Source organism: Salmo trutta, chromosome 6 (genome assembly GCF_901001165.1).
Source record: "Salmo trutta chromosome 6, fSalTru1.1, whole genome shotgun sequence".
NCBI classification, from domain to species: Eukaryota; Metazoa; Chordata; class Actinopteri; order Salmoniformes; family Salmonidae; genus Salmo; species Salmo trutta.
In genome coordinates this window covers 20968064-20984826 of record NC_042962.1, presented here as the reverse complement: position 1 = coordinate 20984826, position 16763 = coordinate 20968064, and the positions used below count along the sequence as shown (strand labels likewise).

Genomic DNA, 16763 nt, shown 5'->3' with positions numbered 1-16763 from the left:
GTTAACCAAAACAATGACAAAAGTAATCGTACTGTAGTTGCTGGAAGTACGCTTTGGAACTTCTGCAGCCCCACCTAGATCCATCCAAGACCTGGATTCAAACTGTCACATCCTGTAGTCCATTATAATCACAGCTGTAACAGGAAGACCTCCCTCCGCCTTTATAGTGGTAGGCCTACGACCCACTCACAAGACACATGGAAACTTCTTTGAAGGAAAGGGTTACTTACAGTACAGCAGCAAAACGGTTCGAATTCGGCTAATGGGGTTTACACATGTAGGCCGAGTGTCGTCGCTCACCCGTACCGCGACAGGGTCGGGCGACCAGAAGAAGTAGTCCCGGCTATGGGGAGCAAACTGCGTGTGAAGCCCGACTATAATTCACATTACACTTTAAGGAGCACGGAGCTTCTGCCATAATCATAGTGCTCTCTGCTAATGCAAACACAGCAGGCCCCTTCTGACTGTTTAGAATGTCACTAATTAGTAAGGAATTCCCTCACCTGGTTGTCTAGGTCTTAATTGAAAGGGGAAAAAATGAAACCTGCGGACACTGGGCCCTCCATGGAATGAGTTTAACACCCCTGGACTAGATATTGGATAGGTGAACGCCAGAGATCTATCACATGGCTTTCATCTGTGTAGTCATTTCTAATCACTGTCACTGATTACTGATTACACTAATCACTGTCACTGATTACTTCAAGGAGGGGTGAAGGGAAGGATTCAAATAGGGCCTGTGTCTTGGTAAAGTCACCTACTAGAGTAAGGGGGAATTGCTAAGAAAAACAACATTGAGCCTCTATGCTACAGTGCCACATCAGTACCAAATTGACCACCATCTCTGATTGACTCAATAGTTGGCCATTCGCAGCAGGTGGCCGTCCTATCGCCTCTGACCACAGAATATTGGTGGTAATATTCTGTTAATGTTTAATCGCCACCATCTGTCGTACCGGGCACGGCCAGCTTTTGTGTTGGTCTGTCTTGTCCTTTAACCACAGTACATGGGTGGCAGCCAGCGTCAATGTAACTGGACCAGGCTTTCAAAACAAATTACATCAGACTCATATTATTAAGAAAAAGGAAACATTTTTATTCAATAAGCACCAATTATTGTATAAAACATACTCTCACATACTGATCAAATCTCTGTTGTATAAAAATTCCATATGAGTTTTTTTTTGTGGTGAATTTCTATATGATGGGTGGAATTTATGTTAAATCTAACTAGGTACCTATCAAATCAAAATTCTAGCGCAGTAAAAGGAATGCTGTACAAAAAACGACCAATTTCAGAAGAGGCAAAAAACTGAAACAGTCACTTTGACAAACAATCTATAAATTACATACTTAACCTTAATCATTTGATTCATTCATGTTATGTGCGGTCAAGGTATAAATAAAACATTGAATTTAAATTAAACACTGAGAGAAATTCTTGCTCAAATGAGAAATGTGTGTAAATGTATAAAAAAAAACTGAAAGACAATCTTCATGGATATGAAGTGACAAAAGTATAAAACAAATCTAATACAGTGCATCAAAATTTCTTTGGTGGTAATACTGGTTGTTCCCTTGTTGGAATATGGACATTATGTTGTGTGAAATATGGTATTGGCCCTGGTCTAATGGAGTAAACATCTCTTATAGAATTACCTAATAGGACAACCTGTAAACACGACCAATCACTGGAAGACAAAAGGTGACATCTTGACTAGGAGAAATATCTGTAGTGAGAAAGAATCTTGAAAGTTGACAGTTGTGATTTGAAAGTTGGTTTAAAAAAACTGTGCAAAGCCTCGATTTGGAGCTGGTCTGACAGACAGTATCCGCTCTTTAGCACCATCTCAGTCAATCAACCAACCAATCAGAGGATGGGAGAGGAATACGTTGATGACAATGATGACATGTTCATAAAGCAATGTTGATGTATTTACACCTTTCCAGAGTGTTAAGATGACAGTGGATGGAGGAATGGGGGGGGGATGAGACTGTTAAAGGTCTATTAAACATGCTCTATGGTCTCGATGCAGAGAATAATTAACTCATTGGAGCAGCTGCTTGTTTGCTGTCCTATAAGGGAGCCCGAGGACAAACTGGACGACTGGCCCACGATGGAAATGTCGTTGACCCGCCACGACTCGCAGGACCGGTCTACCGCCATGTTTCCAAACGTATTGGAGCCGTGCCAGATGCTCTTCTTAGGCCTGTTGGGAGCGATAGACAAATATAATGGGAGAGTGTATGGATACAGCATATACACAGGGACATGTACACCAGAGGAGGCTGGTGGGAGGAGCTATAGGAGGACAGGATCATTGTAATGGCTGGAATGGAATGTATTGGAACCGTCAAATATGTTGTTTCCATATGTTTGTGTTTGGCCATTTATTTAGTTCCAGTCATTACAATGAGCTCGTCCTCCTATGATGTACAAACAAAGTACACGCGAGCACGCACACACACACACACACACACACACGCACACACACACACACACACACACACACACACACACACACACGCGCGTACGTTAAGAAGTCATAGCAGAAGTCACAGCATACATAACAGATGTTCACGCAAACACCAACTACATGTTTCATTTACCTTCTATTTAAATAATCCTCCAAGAATAAAGTCACAAAATAAACTAATGGGAGTTGAACTAATGTAGCCCCAAACTGAGCAGAGATACCCACAGATGTGACCTCAACCTAACAGATGACATCAACAAACCTATTTCTCTGCTCTGTCCCTGCTATATCCATTCATACATGCTCTCAAATAGACTTCGCCACAAAGTCAGAAAGTGTCTGTTTGAAAAACATCTATAAACAGTCACTTTGGAGCCACAGTTGCCAGCCTCCAGTCTCTGGTTGGTTGGGGCTGCTAAATTTAACATGGCTGTGTATAAATAGGAGCAAAATAGAGAGAGGGTGGACATAGCTGGCTCGCATTGGCCCGGGCTGAAAAACACAACGCTACAACCCCCGATGTCTGGATTGCGGTCGGGCTATCCTGCATTTAAAACTTCATTTTGTGGAAACAGCCATGTCTGTCCCCTCCCTTCTTCATGCCTCGCTCTTCCAAACCCACTTGTCTTTTGGTGAAGCTGCTTGGGTCGGGTGGAACTGTGGAGAACATGACGGGTGGATGAGGATGTCTACCTAGCCTTCACTCTTTAGAGACTGATACAGGATGAGTTGTGGATGAGCATGTCCACATAGCCACAGGGCCCTGTGTCTGAGGAACTGGACAGCTGTCTGTTTCACTGACCAGAAGGGGTCTGCCAATACGTCCCGTCCATCGAAGGAGTAGATTGGGATGTTTGGCGGGAATTTGCCTCCACCCCCAGTGAAGATAGACTTGTAGTTACTGAACAAAATGTCGCCCTGTGGATACAGAAAGGAGTCATTGAGTTGACTCTGACAGTTAATGTTTTTAAAGGACCAACGCAGACCTTTTTATCTCAATATTCAATTATTTCTAATAAAAAAATAAACAAAAATAATTTCTTAACAAAGAGCAATTTCTCAAGCAAGAATTTTGCTATTACTGTCTGGGAGTGAATGGGGAGGGGAAAACTGAAAACTAGCTGCGATTGGCAGAGAGGTTAGGAACTCTCCTTCTTATCGGTCTATTAACTCATTTACCACCTGGTGATGTCACCAGGCAGGCCAAAACTCCATCCCACAAAAACAGGCTGAAGGTCAGGTGGTCTTTGCAAACAGCTTTTACACTAAAACGGTATTATCACAATTTTCACAATTTCACAGTATTATTCCAACCTCATAGTTTGGAAAAATATATAAAAACACAGGAAAATCACACTTTTGACTGCACTGGGCCTTTATCACTGATCTTAGATGAACCTATGGGAAACAGAAGTTGGCTTACCCTGAGGTTGGTAACGGGGTAGCTCTCCCTGAACTTCTGGGGGACCAGGTCTTTATTAACGGCCCGGGGTTTTGGGGAGGATAGGAAGGCCCGGTAAAAAGCGGACAAGCCCATGGCCTTGGCCTGTTCATAACACATCTTGTCTGCTTTGTAGACCCCACCAAAGTTCCCTGTGTGGGGCTGGTTCAGAGCCACCAGTTTGAGCTGAGGACGAGACAGTGGAATAGTGGTCATTCATTAGTCATTAGTATGTATTCTAAACCACCACCTCATTCAGAGTGGTCCTTCGAGCCGGATACTACTCCAGGTGGTCAAGGTATCCAACAAAACTGACACGTGCATATACACAAACAGACACACACACACACACACACCACTATTCTCATCTCTCTTTAGTCATGGTTTCCCAAACTAGGTCCTTGCCCCCCCCCTCCCCTCCCCAGTGCACGTTTCGCTTTTTGCCGTAGCACCACACAGCTGATTCAAATAATCAAAGCTCGATGATGAGTTAGTACATTGAATCAGCTGTGTAGAGCTAGGGGGGGAGTGCAGGGCTGAGTTTGGGAAACCCTGTCTTAGGTGATGGTCTTGGCAGTGCTGTTGAAATGGGAATGTAGCAGAGTAGCATGGTACAGTCTTCTTTTGTGAAATGTGAATCTAAATCTCAAAAACCAAACCTGGCCTGCCTCGGGCTGTCCTTCAATGACAGCACACAGACAGTCATTTAGTCTAAAAGTGGAATACTCCAAACCACGGCAAAATCAAATTTTGTCTCCAGCTCATTTTGCGGCCAGACTTGAGCCAAACCAATGACTTGCTTTCAAGAACGAATAACAAAGATTCAATTTCAGACTTATTCTCCCTTTACTAGATACAAACTAGAAAGCAGGCAGTTATAAGAAAGTATTTTAACTGTTTCTTTGCTCCAGTGCAAAGATTCATAAGAAAAAGTGGTGAAACAAAAGTTCAAGTAAATATTTGAGTAAGAAAGGATATTCAATAGAAGTGTAAATAAAGACAGGTTTATGTTTTAAAAAACCTTTTATTGTTCCCCTATGAAATAACAAGAGCAAACTTTGCACAGTTGCAAATGCTTAGTCAGTCTTGTCTTAATTTGTCAACAAACTCACCCCATATTTTCTGCCGCTGCCTGGCTGTGCCTAAGGGGGCAAAAGTTTATTACTAACTAGATGCTAAACATAAAAAGCAGCATTCACACAGCATATTCTGCTGTAAGCATCCATTACATGGAGGTCTACAATGCACTTTCACATAATGCATTGATGTCAATGGGAGAATTGTGCAGAAAATTCATGCAGTTGAACATGCACAATCCTCATCTCAACTCTACTGTTTTTACCTCATCATTTAGAAGGAGATTCATTGGGAGGGGGATCAAGTCACCAAGCTGTAGAGACAGAGACACAGATAAACACCAAACACGTCAGTTAGTTCCACAGCTCACAGAGACACTATAGAGACATAGAAGAGAGGGACCAGAGATGCTGCTGTACCAGGACTTCCTTCCACCCCTGTTGCACCCGGATGTAGAGTTTGCCCGTCCCCGTGGTGAAACTTAGGGTCCCCTCGCTGCTGTCTTTCGTCTGTTGCATCATGACCTCGCTGGAAGGAAACGTCTTCAAATAAAAGAAAAACATAGAGAGAAACACATCATTCGACTGGAACGAAGTATCGGAATATAGTAATTGTTGGGGAGGCCCTGGCCAGAGTGATTGAGGAAAGGACAGCAATATCTAGCATGTCAGGGGTTATTTGATGACGCGACGGAGCAGACTCTTGATAATGTAACAAGGATGACATGATGTAACAAAGTTGACATTTTGATGGTATGATGGGATGACATTATGGCGTGATGGGGCGGATATGTGACAGCGTAACGGAGGGGACAGACTGACTGACCATGGCAGAGGTCCCAGGAGGTCCAGCCGGGCCAGTGGGGCCTGGTGGCCCATGGATGGTCACAGCTGGAATTAGAAAAATGAGAGACAAGCACAACGGTAAGAATTTCTTATGTGATGCTAGTCACCATATTATACCATACAGAGCATTTCACAAAGGGTGCCACAAAGTCTTACCTGAGCCAAATCGAGAGGGTTCTCCGGGGGGTCCGGGAGGCCCTTGGGGGCCTTGAGGGCCAGGTCTCCCATACCCAGGAGTACCAGGAGACCCCGGAACACCTGGATAGCCACGGGGCCCCATAACAGTTTCTCCTTTGGGACCCTGAAACAAACACAGTGCTTTAGTAGATATTCATCTCCAGTATCTTTACATATAATGAGTTAATGGAACATGGTGACTTATTGAACCCCATGATGCTGCGGGGTTACTTAAATGCAGCCAGTAGGAAAAAAAATCCCTTATTGTTGCATGCAGCACTTGAATTTGTAAGAACTGGCAAAGCAATGTATTATTTTGCACACAACTTGGATTTCCTTTCAAGTCAATTCTGCCTTTTGCCACCGTGGCCAAGTTCAAAATCCTCATTACTCACACAACCCAAATGCCTATCTAGCACACCATCAAAAGAGGTCAAAGACAACAATAACACCCTCAAATGAAGTTGACACTGATTATGTACCATCTCATGTGTCTATGTTGTATCGTGATCTTCTCAGTAATTGTAATTGGTCAAAGCTGTGGTGGGTGAGCGGGGCTTTGGAAGCATATGGTCTCAATGGAAATGGGACTCACCACCAGTCCCGATCTCCCAGGCATACCAGGTGAGCCCGGTAACCCGGCCTCCCCCTTTTCTCCCTTGTCCCCCCTGAAGCCATGGTCCCCTTTATTCCCCTGTGGATAGACAGACACACAGACTGTGAGAGCTCCAGAAGTAAACAGCACACACACACACACACACACACACACACACACACACACACACACACACACACACACACACACACACACACACACACACACACACACAGCAGAAACAAATATTCAACTTACCGTAGTTCCTTTGGGAAGCATTGTAACTGCAGGAAAAACACATCATCCATTGATTATTAAAGGTAATGCATGAATAATACCTGTGTCCTTACGACAGATTATAACATGTATTCTTTATATTAACAGTAAAGCAAAATCATACTGTAGGTGAACAGTAATAAAGTCTATCGTGACTCACGTGGTGGGGCAGGCATCCCAGGGAAACCCCTCTCCCCCCTGTCCCCTTTGGTCCCAGTTGGAAGACAGTTAGCCCCCCCTACAGGTCACATAGGGAATAACAGGTGAGCATTTGGCATTCATATCAGAGAATACAGCACAACAAAGTAATTGCAAATGGTTTCATCAAAAGAACACGACTGCCTGCAAAAAGATTAACGCAGCCATACTTATCTCCTGAGTCCAAGCAGACAAAACAGAAAGTTAGTCTGTTTCTATAAAATCACACTGTATAAATACTTTTTCTTTGCAGTCACTAAATATTGATCAAAATTGGAAGTACTATCCAAAGGTGCAGAATGATCGGAAATTACTCTTCTTTTATGAATATTTCCTCAAATCAAATATTATTACTGATACATAAAAAAAAAGAATTAAGCACATTGTGTGCAGGATTCATTCATCAGTATCATCACAATCCAATTCAATGTATTTAATACAAAGGCTGGTTCCATTGGTACACAGAAACACTATCCACAACAGAAATAATGAAAGGTGAATACAATGGAGGAACACAACTGATATGAATGTATAGCCTCAATCCACACCAAAGCTCTATCATGGAAGGTCACAACGTCGAAGATGATTACTTAGAAGTAACCTAAAGTTACTTAGGAGTAACCCAACTTCATTCTCTGCATCTCTGCATGTCCTCAATACTGTAAAAAAGTATATATATTGTACATGGTATGACACTGATGGGGTGATTTATACTTATTTGCAGTATTATTTACTGATTACCGGAAACAGCGAACACAATTGCATTCATTTCTCTTCTGATGAAAACAATGTGTTACATTCTGTGAACAGAACACTTTAACAGTGCATTTTGTATTCACTGATGCCATTTGTATTTCAAGTTGAGAACAAAGAAATACCTCTAATTGATTTATTTATGATGTTCTGAAATGTTATGTCATATCCAGAAAGTCCTTCAACTCACCATTTGTTGAGCTCTTAGAACCATTAATCTGAAAAAGTGAAACAAACATGTTAAAAGACATGAGACACATTGGATTTTTCTAAGCAGGAACAAGAACAGCGCTTGTGAAAGGAACATGCATTTCAGACACAAACAAAAACATTGTACATGATGAACAAGACGAATCCAAGACAGCTATTATACTGTATCTACAGTGTATAATATTTCATATTATAAATGACGTTGAGCTCACAGTGGACGAGTTAATCTATCTGTAACAAAATGGAGGGTTAGAAGGATGAACAAAAAAAACCATCTAAAACATGCCAGTGACCACCATCACCCTGGATGAAAGATGCTTTTTCAAGATGGCCCCCATGAAAGACAGGAGATGCTAATCACACTTGGCTCATCTCACTTCTGAAAGACCTTACATAGTAAGTACATTCATTTGGTCGTGTTGTACTTTAGAACACTATTAACCTGGTATTTACTACAAAATTACACGGTTATACAATCTGAAAGGAATTCATGGAAATTACTACACGTCTCACCAAATACCAGGCAAATACATACTGCAATATAAACAATTGCTTCTGTTTTGACACGAGTGCATCTTCTAAAAATCGAAATATTATAATTGTCATGAATGTTTAATATTCAATCTTGGGGACCATCCTGCATTTTGTTAGTCTTCTCCATGAAACACCAACCTATGGAAGAGCAAACCCACACCACATGACCACCATGTCCATATGACATGCAGCATGCTGGGAGAGATTCTCTATTCACACCTGGAATAGGTTAGGGACCATGGATGCAACATGCACATTCCCCTTTTATGATGGAGAAGTGAGGAAAGATACTACACAGATTGAACAAGTGACTATGAGACAGAGAGAGAGAGAGAGAGAGTGAGAGAGAGATACATAGTGTTTATGTGTGTGTGTCTGTGAGTGAGAGAGAGAGAGCGAGAGAGAGACTGATTGTGTGAATGAGTGGTTGAGAGAGAGAGAGCGAGAGAGAGAGAGAAAGAGAGATAAGAGAGAGGGAAAGAGAGAGAGAGAGATACAAAGTGTTTGTGTGTGTGTTTTTGTGTGTGTTTCTGTGAGTGAGAGAGAGAGAGCGAGAGAGAGACTGTTGTGTGAATGAGTGGTTGAGAGAGAGAAAGAGAGAGAGAGAGAGAGAGAGAGAGAGAGAGAGAGAAAGAGAGAGAGAGAGAGGAGAGAGAGAGAGAGAGAGAGAGAGACTGTTGTGTGAATGAGTGGTTGAGAGAGAGAGAGAGAGAGAGAGAGAGAGAGAGAGAAAGAGAGAGAGAGAGAGAGAGAGAGAGAGAGAGAGAGAGAGAGAGAGAGAGAGAGAGAGAGAATGAGTAATGGAAAGAATGAGTCAGAAAGAAAAGGTATACTCCACAGAGCCAGACAGACAGGCCTGAGCTCAGCCTGCCCACCGCTGTGCTGTCAGTCACTTACGGCCTTTTTGCAGTGTGGTCTGGGAGGGATGGGAAAAACTGTCTTCAAAAAACGTAGGGGAAGAAGGGGACAGTGAGCACAGGAGAGCTACAATACCTGACGATGACATGGACAAACATGGATATAGGAAGGGAGGAGGGGGGGCGGTGGGGGGGGGGTCAAACTTACTCCTTTGGGGCAGTTGAAAATTCCGGGACGTCCTGGGGGTCCGGGAGGGCCAGGGGGCCCCTGAGAACAGAGAGAGAACAAGAAAGAGAGACAGAGAGGAAGAGAAAGAGGAAAATTAGAGTTGAATGGACAACATACAGGTTCAGAAGTCCAATTCACATCCACCTTGGAGTGATCAAGGTCCTTCTGAATCACTCACCCACAAACCTTCATAGTGAAACGACCCTTGATTTGCACACATGGAGTTCAGATATTACCACAAGGGCTCTGCCCTTTTGCCCTCCTATGAGAAAAGTGCCCTTTCAGATTGGTATATTTTTTTTACTAATTTGAATCTTACTTTTAGTCTCTTTTCTCAATATACAATATGAATTGCGATTCTCACGATTCTCAAGATTCTATATGTACTGCGATTTTGTTTGCGATTTGATGTTTCAAACATATTGCTCACTATATGTCTGCTGCAGAGAGACGAGAGAGCATGAGAAAACACGTTTTGATCAGTCAGGGAAATAAAAGTGCTGAAAACATGTTGGCTCACTATCTAAAAAGAAGATGGAGAACAAGCTATAGGAGTTTTGGTGCAGGTACAGCCGATTAGCGCTAGCTAACGCTACCCACAGTAGCAAAAATATATATATTTACACTATATATACAAAAGTATGTGGACACCCCTTGAAATTAGTTGATTTGGGCTATTTCAGCCACACCCGTTGCTGACAGGTGTATAAAATCGAGCACATAGCCATACAATCTCCATAGACAAACATTGGCAGTAGAATGGCCCGTATTGAAGAGCGCAGTGACTTTCAACGTGGCACTGTCAAAAGATGCTACCTTTCCAACTAGTCAGTTTGTCAAATTTCTGCCCTGCTAGAGCTTCCCCGGTCAACTGTAAGTGCTGTTATTGTGATGTGGAAATGTCTAGGAGCAACAATGGCTCAGCCGTGAAGTGGTAGGCCACACAAGCTCACAGAATGGGACCGCCAAATGCTGAAGTGCGTAAAAATCATCTGTCCTCGGTTGCGACACTCACTACAGAGTTCCAAACTGCCTCTCTTGAAGCTACGTCACCACAAGAACTGTTCAACGATAGCTTAATGAAATGGGTTTCAATGGCTGCACACAAGCCGCACACAAGTCTAAAATCACCATGCGTAATGCCAAGTGTTGGCTAGTGTTGTGTAAAGCTCGCCCCCATTGGACACTGGAGTAGTGGAAACGCTTTCTCTGGAGTGATGAATCACACTTCACCATCTGGCAGTCCGACGGACGAATCTGGGTTTGGCAGATGCCAGGAGAACGCTACCTGCCCGAATGCATAGAGGCAACTGTAAAGTTTGGTGGAGGAGGAATAATGATATGGGGCTAGGCCCCAGTGAAGGGAAACTTAATGCTACAGCATGCAATGACATTCTTGACGATTCTGTGCTTCCAAACTTTGTGGCAACAGTTTGGGGAAGGCACTTTTCAATATGACAATGCCCCCATGCACAAAGCGAGGTCCATACAGAAATGGTTTGTCGAGATCGGTGTGGAAAAACTTGACAGGCATACACAGAGCCCTGACCTTCAACCCCATCGAACACCTTCGGGATGAATTGGAAGGCAGACTGCGAGCCAGGCCTAATCGCCCAACATCAGTGCCCGACCTAAATAATGCTCTTGTGGCTCAATGGAAACAAGTCCCTGCAGCAATGTTCTAACATCTAGTCAAAAGCCTTTGCAGAAGAGTGGAGGCTGTTATAGCAGCAAAGGGGGGACCAACTCCATATTAATGCCCATGATATTGGAATGAGATGGTTGTCGAGCACGTGTCCACATACTTTTGGCCATGTGTATTTTTACAAAATCGATACTTAGATTTTTACAAATTGTTACTTGGAGTAAAATATCGATACAATATAGTCAAAGAATTATTTTGCTATATGTAATTGTATAAATGTTTTCCCCCATCACTATTTAAGAGTAGTTACATTGTTACATCAGCATAGCTAACAATTAGCTAGCTACTGTAACAAGTTAGCTGATTTACATGATCTACATTCGCTATGATCAGCGGATAGCGGATATATTTGCGTTCTCTGTGAACAGTAGGCTAGGCTGTTTTTGCACACAAAAAAGGCCTATGCCAGAAATATATATGTTGAAATGTGGCTACATGAACAGTAGAGAGAGATTAATGGGTAAATGTAAAACATTATACAGTACCAGTCAAACGTTTGGACACACGTACTCATTCAAGGGTTTTTCTTTATTTTTACTATTTTCTAGATTGTAGAATAATAGTGAAGACATCAAAACTATGAAATAACACATGTGGAATCATGTAGTAACCAAAAAAGTGTTTGGTTTTAGTAGCCACCCTTTTACCGATGACAGCTTTGCACACTCTTGGCATTCTCTCAACCAGCTTCATGAGGTAGTTACCTGGAATGCATTTCAATTAACAGGTGTGCCTTGTTAAAAGTTAATTTGTGGAATTTCTTTCCTTAATGCATTTGAGCCAATCAGTTGTGTTGTGACAAGGTAGGGGTGGTATACAGAAGATAGCTGTCATGTCCTGACCAGTAAAAGGGGTTATTTGTTATTGTAGTTTGGTCAGGACGTGGCAGGGGGTATTTGTTTTATGTGGTTCGGGCTGGTTGTGTTAGTAGTTGGGTGTTTGATTTATTATTCCGGGTTTTGGGCATTGTTCTATGTTAATGTATTTCTATGTTTAGTCTAGTTATTTTGTATCTCTATGTTTAGTTAATTGGGGGTTGGACTCTCAATTGGAGGCAGGTGTTTTCTAGTTGCCTCTGATTGAGGGTCCTATAAATAGGTATGTGTTAGTATTTTGTGGGAGATTGTTCTTGTTTAGCTATGTGTGCCTGACAAGACTGTCAAGTTTGTTTTGTGTTTTGTATAAGTTTTTGGTGTTTTTCCATCTTCACATAAATAAAAGAAGATGAGTGTACATTTTCCCGCTGCGTCTTGGTCTCAACCCTACGACAACCGTGACAATAGCTCTATTTGGTAAAAGACCAAGTCCATATTATGGCGAGAACAGCTCAAATAGGCAAAGAGAAACAACAGTTTCAGAAACAATTACTTTAAGACATGAAGGTCAAAAACCATCAAGTGCTATGATGAAACTGGCTCTCATGAGGACTGCCACAGAAAAGGAAGACCCAGAGTTACCTCTGCTGCAGAAGATAAGTTAATTAGAGTTAACTGCACCTCAGATTGCAGCCCAAATAAATGCTTCACAGAGTTCAAGACACATCTCAACATCAACTGTTCAGAGGAGACTTCGTGAATCAGGCCTTCATGGTCGAATTGCTGCAAAGAAACCACTACTAAAGGACACCAATAATAAGGAGAGACTTGCTTGGGCCAAGATACACGAGCAAAGGACATTTGACCAGTGGAAATCTGCACTTTGGTCTGATGAGTCCAAATTTGAGACTTTTGGTTCCAACGCAGAGACCCAGAGTAGGTGAACGGATGATCTCCGCATGTGTGGTTCCCACCGTGAAACATGGAGTTGTGATGGCGTGGGGGTGCTTTGCTGGTGACATTGTCTGTGATTTATTTAGAATTCAAGGCACACTTAACCAGCATGGCTACCACAGCATTCTGCAGCGATACGCCATCCCATTTGGTTTGCGCTTAGTGGGACTATCGTTTGTTTTTCAACTGGACAATGACCCCAAACACACCTCCAGGCTGTGTAAGGGCTATTTGACCAAGAAGGAGAGTGATGGAGTGCTGCATCAGATGACCTGGCCTCCACAATCACCCAACCTCAACCCAATTGAGATGGTTTGGGATGAGTTGGACTGCAGAGTGAAGGAAAAGCAGCCAACAAGTGCTCAGTATATGTGGGAACTCCTTCAAGACTGTTGGAAAAGCATTCCTCATGAAGCTGGTTGAGAGAATGCCAAGAGTGTGCAAAGCTGTCATCAAGGCAAAGGGTGGCTACTTTGAAGAATCTAAAGTATAAAATATATTTTGATTTGTTTAACACTTTTTTGGTTACTACATGATTTCCTTATGTGTTATTTCATATTTTTGATGTATTCACTATTATAGTAAAAATAAAGAAAAAACATTGAATGAGTAGGTGCGTCCAAACTTTTGACTGGTACTGTATATACTGTAAGGTCTGGTTAAGATTGGTCAGTCAGTTAAACCAACAGTAAAAGTGTCTAAGACACCACAGCACATGGACAGACCCGAAAAACAAGCACACTGTTGCTTCGTCACACACAGAGGATGGGCCAGGAACTTCTGACACATGTTGAGGAAAGATGTCTTGTTAAAAGTCAACAAAAGCTATTTTATTTACGGGGTGCTTTCAAGTGCCCGTCGATAAATAAGCCGGTTGTTTTCATCGCATGTTGGGGTTGTCTGGGCACGAGACTGCCTGTTAAACAACTAATCCCAATGCCAACGTGTCGACTGGCATCTTTACCAGCTGTGTGGTGAGTCGGTGTCAGACGGTCAACCATGTGGTTCATGGGCCGTGTGTGGTCTAGGTCTAATATTCGGTGGTGGCTGAGTTGGAATGGAAAGGAATGGAAAGTGGCAAGGCACCAAACAGTTGCAGTATCGTTTGGCTCTGGCTAGGGGGCGCCACCTTCAGATGGCAATAGAGCAGTGGTTCTCAAACCTTTGTGACTGTGACCCATCTAAAGAGGGAGGGAAGAAGGGAGAGGGTTCAACTCACCGACACAACCACAGCGTCTCCTCGGTCTCCTTTATGCCCACTAATTCCAGGACGACCCTGTAGCGAGAGACACACCACATCACCAACGGTCCAATGCATTGGAGTGATATGATCATAGTCTGTAGTGCTGTTTTATTTGTGTAACCCAATGGAGTGCCCTTGGGTTTGAAGAACACACTATATGTGAATCTTTTTTTTTTACTGCTATTGTTATCAGTCTACGATGTTAAATGAATGGCTCAAATGAAAATGTGAGGTACTGTACTTACCGGACGACCAGGATAGCCATATTCTCCTTTGGGTCCTTCTGGCCCAATGGGACCCTGTAAAAAACAACAACAAAGGAACCTTTGAAGGACCAGAACTGTTTCTCTTTTGTATTTCTCCCGTCAGCAGGTGCACTGCGGATGAGGATACATCACAGGTCCGTAGTACGCCTGAAAATATGCATTGGCTGGATAGGGGGCCTAGAAGCAGGCATGTATGTGCGTATGGACTTGGCCTGATAAAAATGTTCCAAAACACTTTGAATGAAAGCAGCTGCGGCAACACAAAGAAGGGGGGGGGGGGGGGGGGGGGGGGGGTTAGTTACTACAAAGGGATTACTCCGAACTCAGTGTAGGGAACAACAACCACCCCCCCCCCCCCCCCCCCCTCCACACACACACACACACACACACACAGAGCTGTATTGGCAACATAACACACACATGCACACGAGAGTCAGTTGTTTATTATAGGTCCGTTATCAAACTGAGAAACCAATAAAGTCTTACCATCACGCCAGCTGGTCCAGGTACACCACGATCGCCCTGCGAAGGAGTCAGGAAACAAAGTGAGTGTCTGACACAACTAGAGCCCAGGCAGCCAATGTGAACTTTGACCTAGGAAGTAGTGTGTGTAAGACTTACCTTGATCCCTTTGGGCCCCTGTGGCCCTGTGAGTCCAGACATCATAGTCCCATCAGCGGCAACCATGACCCCTGGCTCACCCTTCTCGCCCTGCAAACACACACACACACACACACACACACACACACACACACACACACACACACACACACACACACACACACACACACACACACACACACACACACACACACACACACACACAATAAGATGATATGAATACTGTCCACACACTTGCAGTCAGATTACAAACATGCATACACACACACGCACGCACGCACGCACACACACACACACACACACACACACAAACATGAACCCAAGGGTAATGTGCAGCACATGCATGTTGAGGCACCTTGAGCCCCTCTCAGAGAAAGGATAACATTAGATAATAATCTCATTCATGTTGTTCCATGGGCCTAGACTGAATCAGTTATATATTGTCTATGGCTGCACAGTCTGGAACACATTAGCAGGCTTTCACACATCAATAGTGTGCAGCAACCGGGGTCGTAGCTTTAATCATGAGCACTGGTGTTTAGTTTCACACACTTTTAATTGATTGGAATTCAAAAGGCTTTGAGCCTGTATATTAGATGTCCATTGAATCCTGTTTGGAAAAGGCCCCTATAGCAAAAGGTTATGCTATAGTAAACCCTGCGATAGTTAACCTCTAGTTGAGTTCTTAAACCCAAAACAAAGACAGATAACACAAACACACACATACCTTTAGGCCTGGAGGCCCCATGATACCTGTCATCCCCAAGTCCCCCTTTGGACCCTGTGGCCCCTGGGAATAATCATAGTCAGTGAATAGATAATGTATTAATAATTGAAATAAATAAACATTAATAATGAATTAAAACAGAGTCACTGAAACAGTCAGCTGCAGTGTCTCTATCAGTATGTACCTGTCTGATTGCACTGTATAAAGTTTGCACTGTCAAGTTCGTGCCAGAAGTGTGGGCCGCATATTGTATATTTTGCAATAGAGAAAGGACAGACATAATACATTGGTACTGTAACCTACCAGCAGATCCTCTGAGCAGCAAGAGAGAAAATCTGATTTGTTTGACTATTTGTCAGTTATTCACCCATACAAAAAACAACAGTCTGTTTCAAGGAATGATCTAATGTTTATGTACCAAGAAATCCAACAAACTTAACTACACACTGTAGAATTAACCTCCATATCAGTCACAGATAAATACCTCAACATGCATCTCTTATAACCTGGACCTAATTGTCCGTGGGACACACAAACCACTTTTTGATGACCATGCATGACAGATATCGTTACAGCAATTTGAAGCAAATCTTTGATATGATTCCAGCCATTTCTCAACATAATTGCTCTGGGAGAGCGAGTACGCCGAACCCAAAACAATACAAAAGGAGTTCTGTCATGCTATCTTGTTAATGCAAAAAACGGAGAGCTTTTAAAGAGCACCGTGAAGGCAATTGTAATCTCAAAAGATATTAACTGAAGT

The 16763-nt window shown here is 42.9% G+C and overlaps 1 protein-coding gene across 3 annotated transcripts in view; it reads right to left on the bottom strand.

The window, feature by feature from the left end:
* Positions 1 to 1072: 1072 nt before the first annotated feature.
* Positions 1073 to 16763, bottom strand: part of LOC115195636 (collagen alpha-1(XVIII) chain) — an 81967-nt gene continuing 66276 nt past the window's right edge. For 2 of the 3 annotated variants that reach the window (XM_029755710.1, XM_029755711.1), the window contains exons 24-42: positions 16001 to 16063; positions 15274 to 15363; positions 15139 to 15174; positions 14632 to 14685; positions 14363 to 14419; positions 9649 to 9708; positions 9481 to 9522; positions 8030 to 8057; positions 7049 to 7126; positions 6871 to 6896; positions 6613 to 6711; positions 5997 to 6141; positions 5821 to 5885; positions 5415 to 5537; positions 5261 to 5308; positions 5031 to 5060; positions 3901 to 4104; positions 3280 to 3395; positions 1073 to 2210 (exon numbers count right to left, since the gene is read on the bottom strand). In XM_029755710.1, coding sequence (XP_029611570.1) covers positions 2009 to 2210; positions 3280 to 3395; positions 3901 to 4104; positions 5031 to 5060; positions 5261 to 5308; positions 5415 to 5537; positions 5821 to 5885; positions 5997 to 6141; positions 6613 to 6711; positions 6871 to 6896; positions 7049 to 7126; positions 8030 to 8057; positions 9481 to 9522; positions 9649 to 9708; positions 14363 to 14419; positions 14632 to 14685; positions 15139 to 15174; positions 15274 to 15363; positions 16001 to 16063 — 1566 coding nt within the window. In that variant the 3' untranslated portion in view covers positions 1073 to 2008. The remainder of the gene's footprint in view (positions 2211 to 3279; positions 3396 to 3900; positions 4105 to 5030; positions 5061 to 5260; positions 5309 to 5414; positions 5538 to 5820; positions 5886 to 5996; positions 6142 to 6612; positions 6712 to 6870; positions 6897 to 7048; positions 7127 to 8029; positions 8058 to 9480; positions 9523 to 9648; positions 9709 to 14362; positions 14420 to 14631; positions 14686 to 15138; positions 15175 to 15273; positions 15364 to 16000; positions 16064 to 16763) is intronic. The other variant, XM_029755712.1, reaches the window with a different exon arrangement.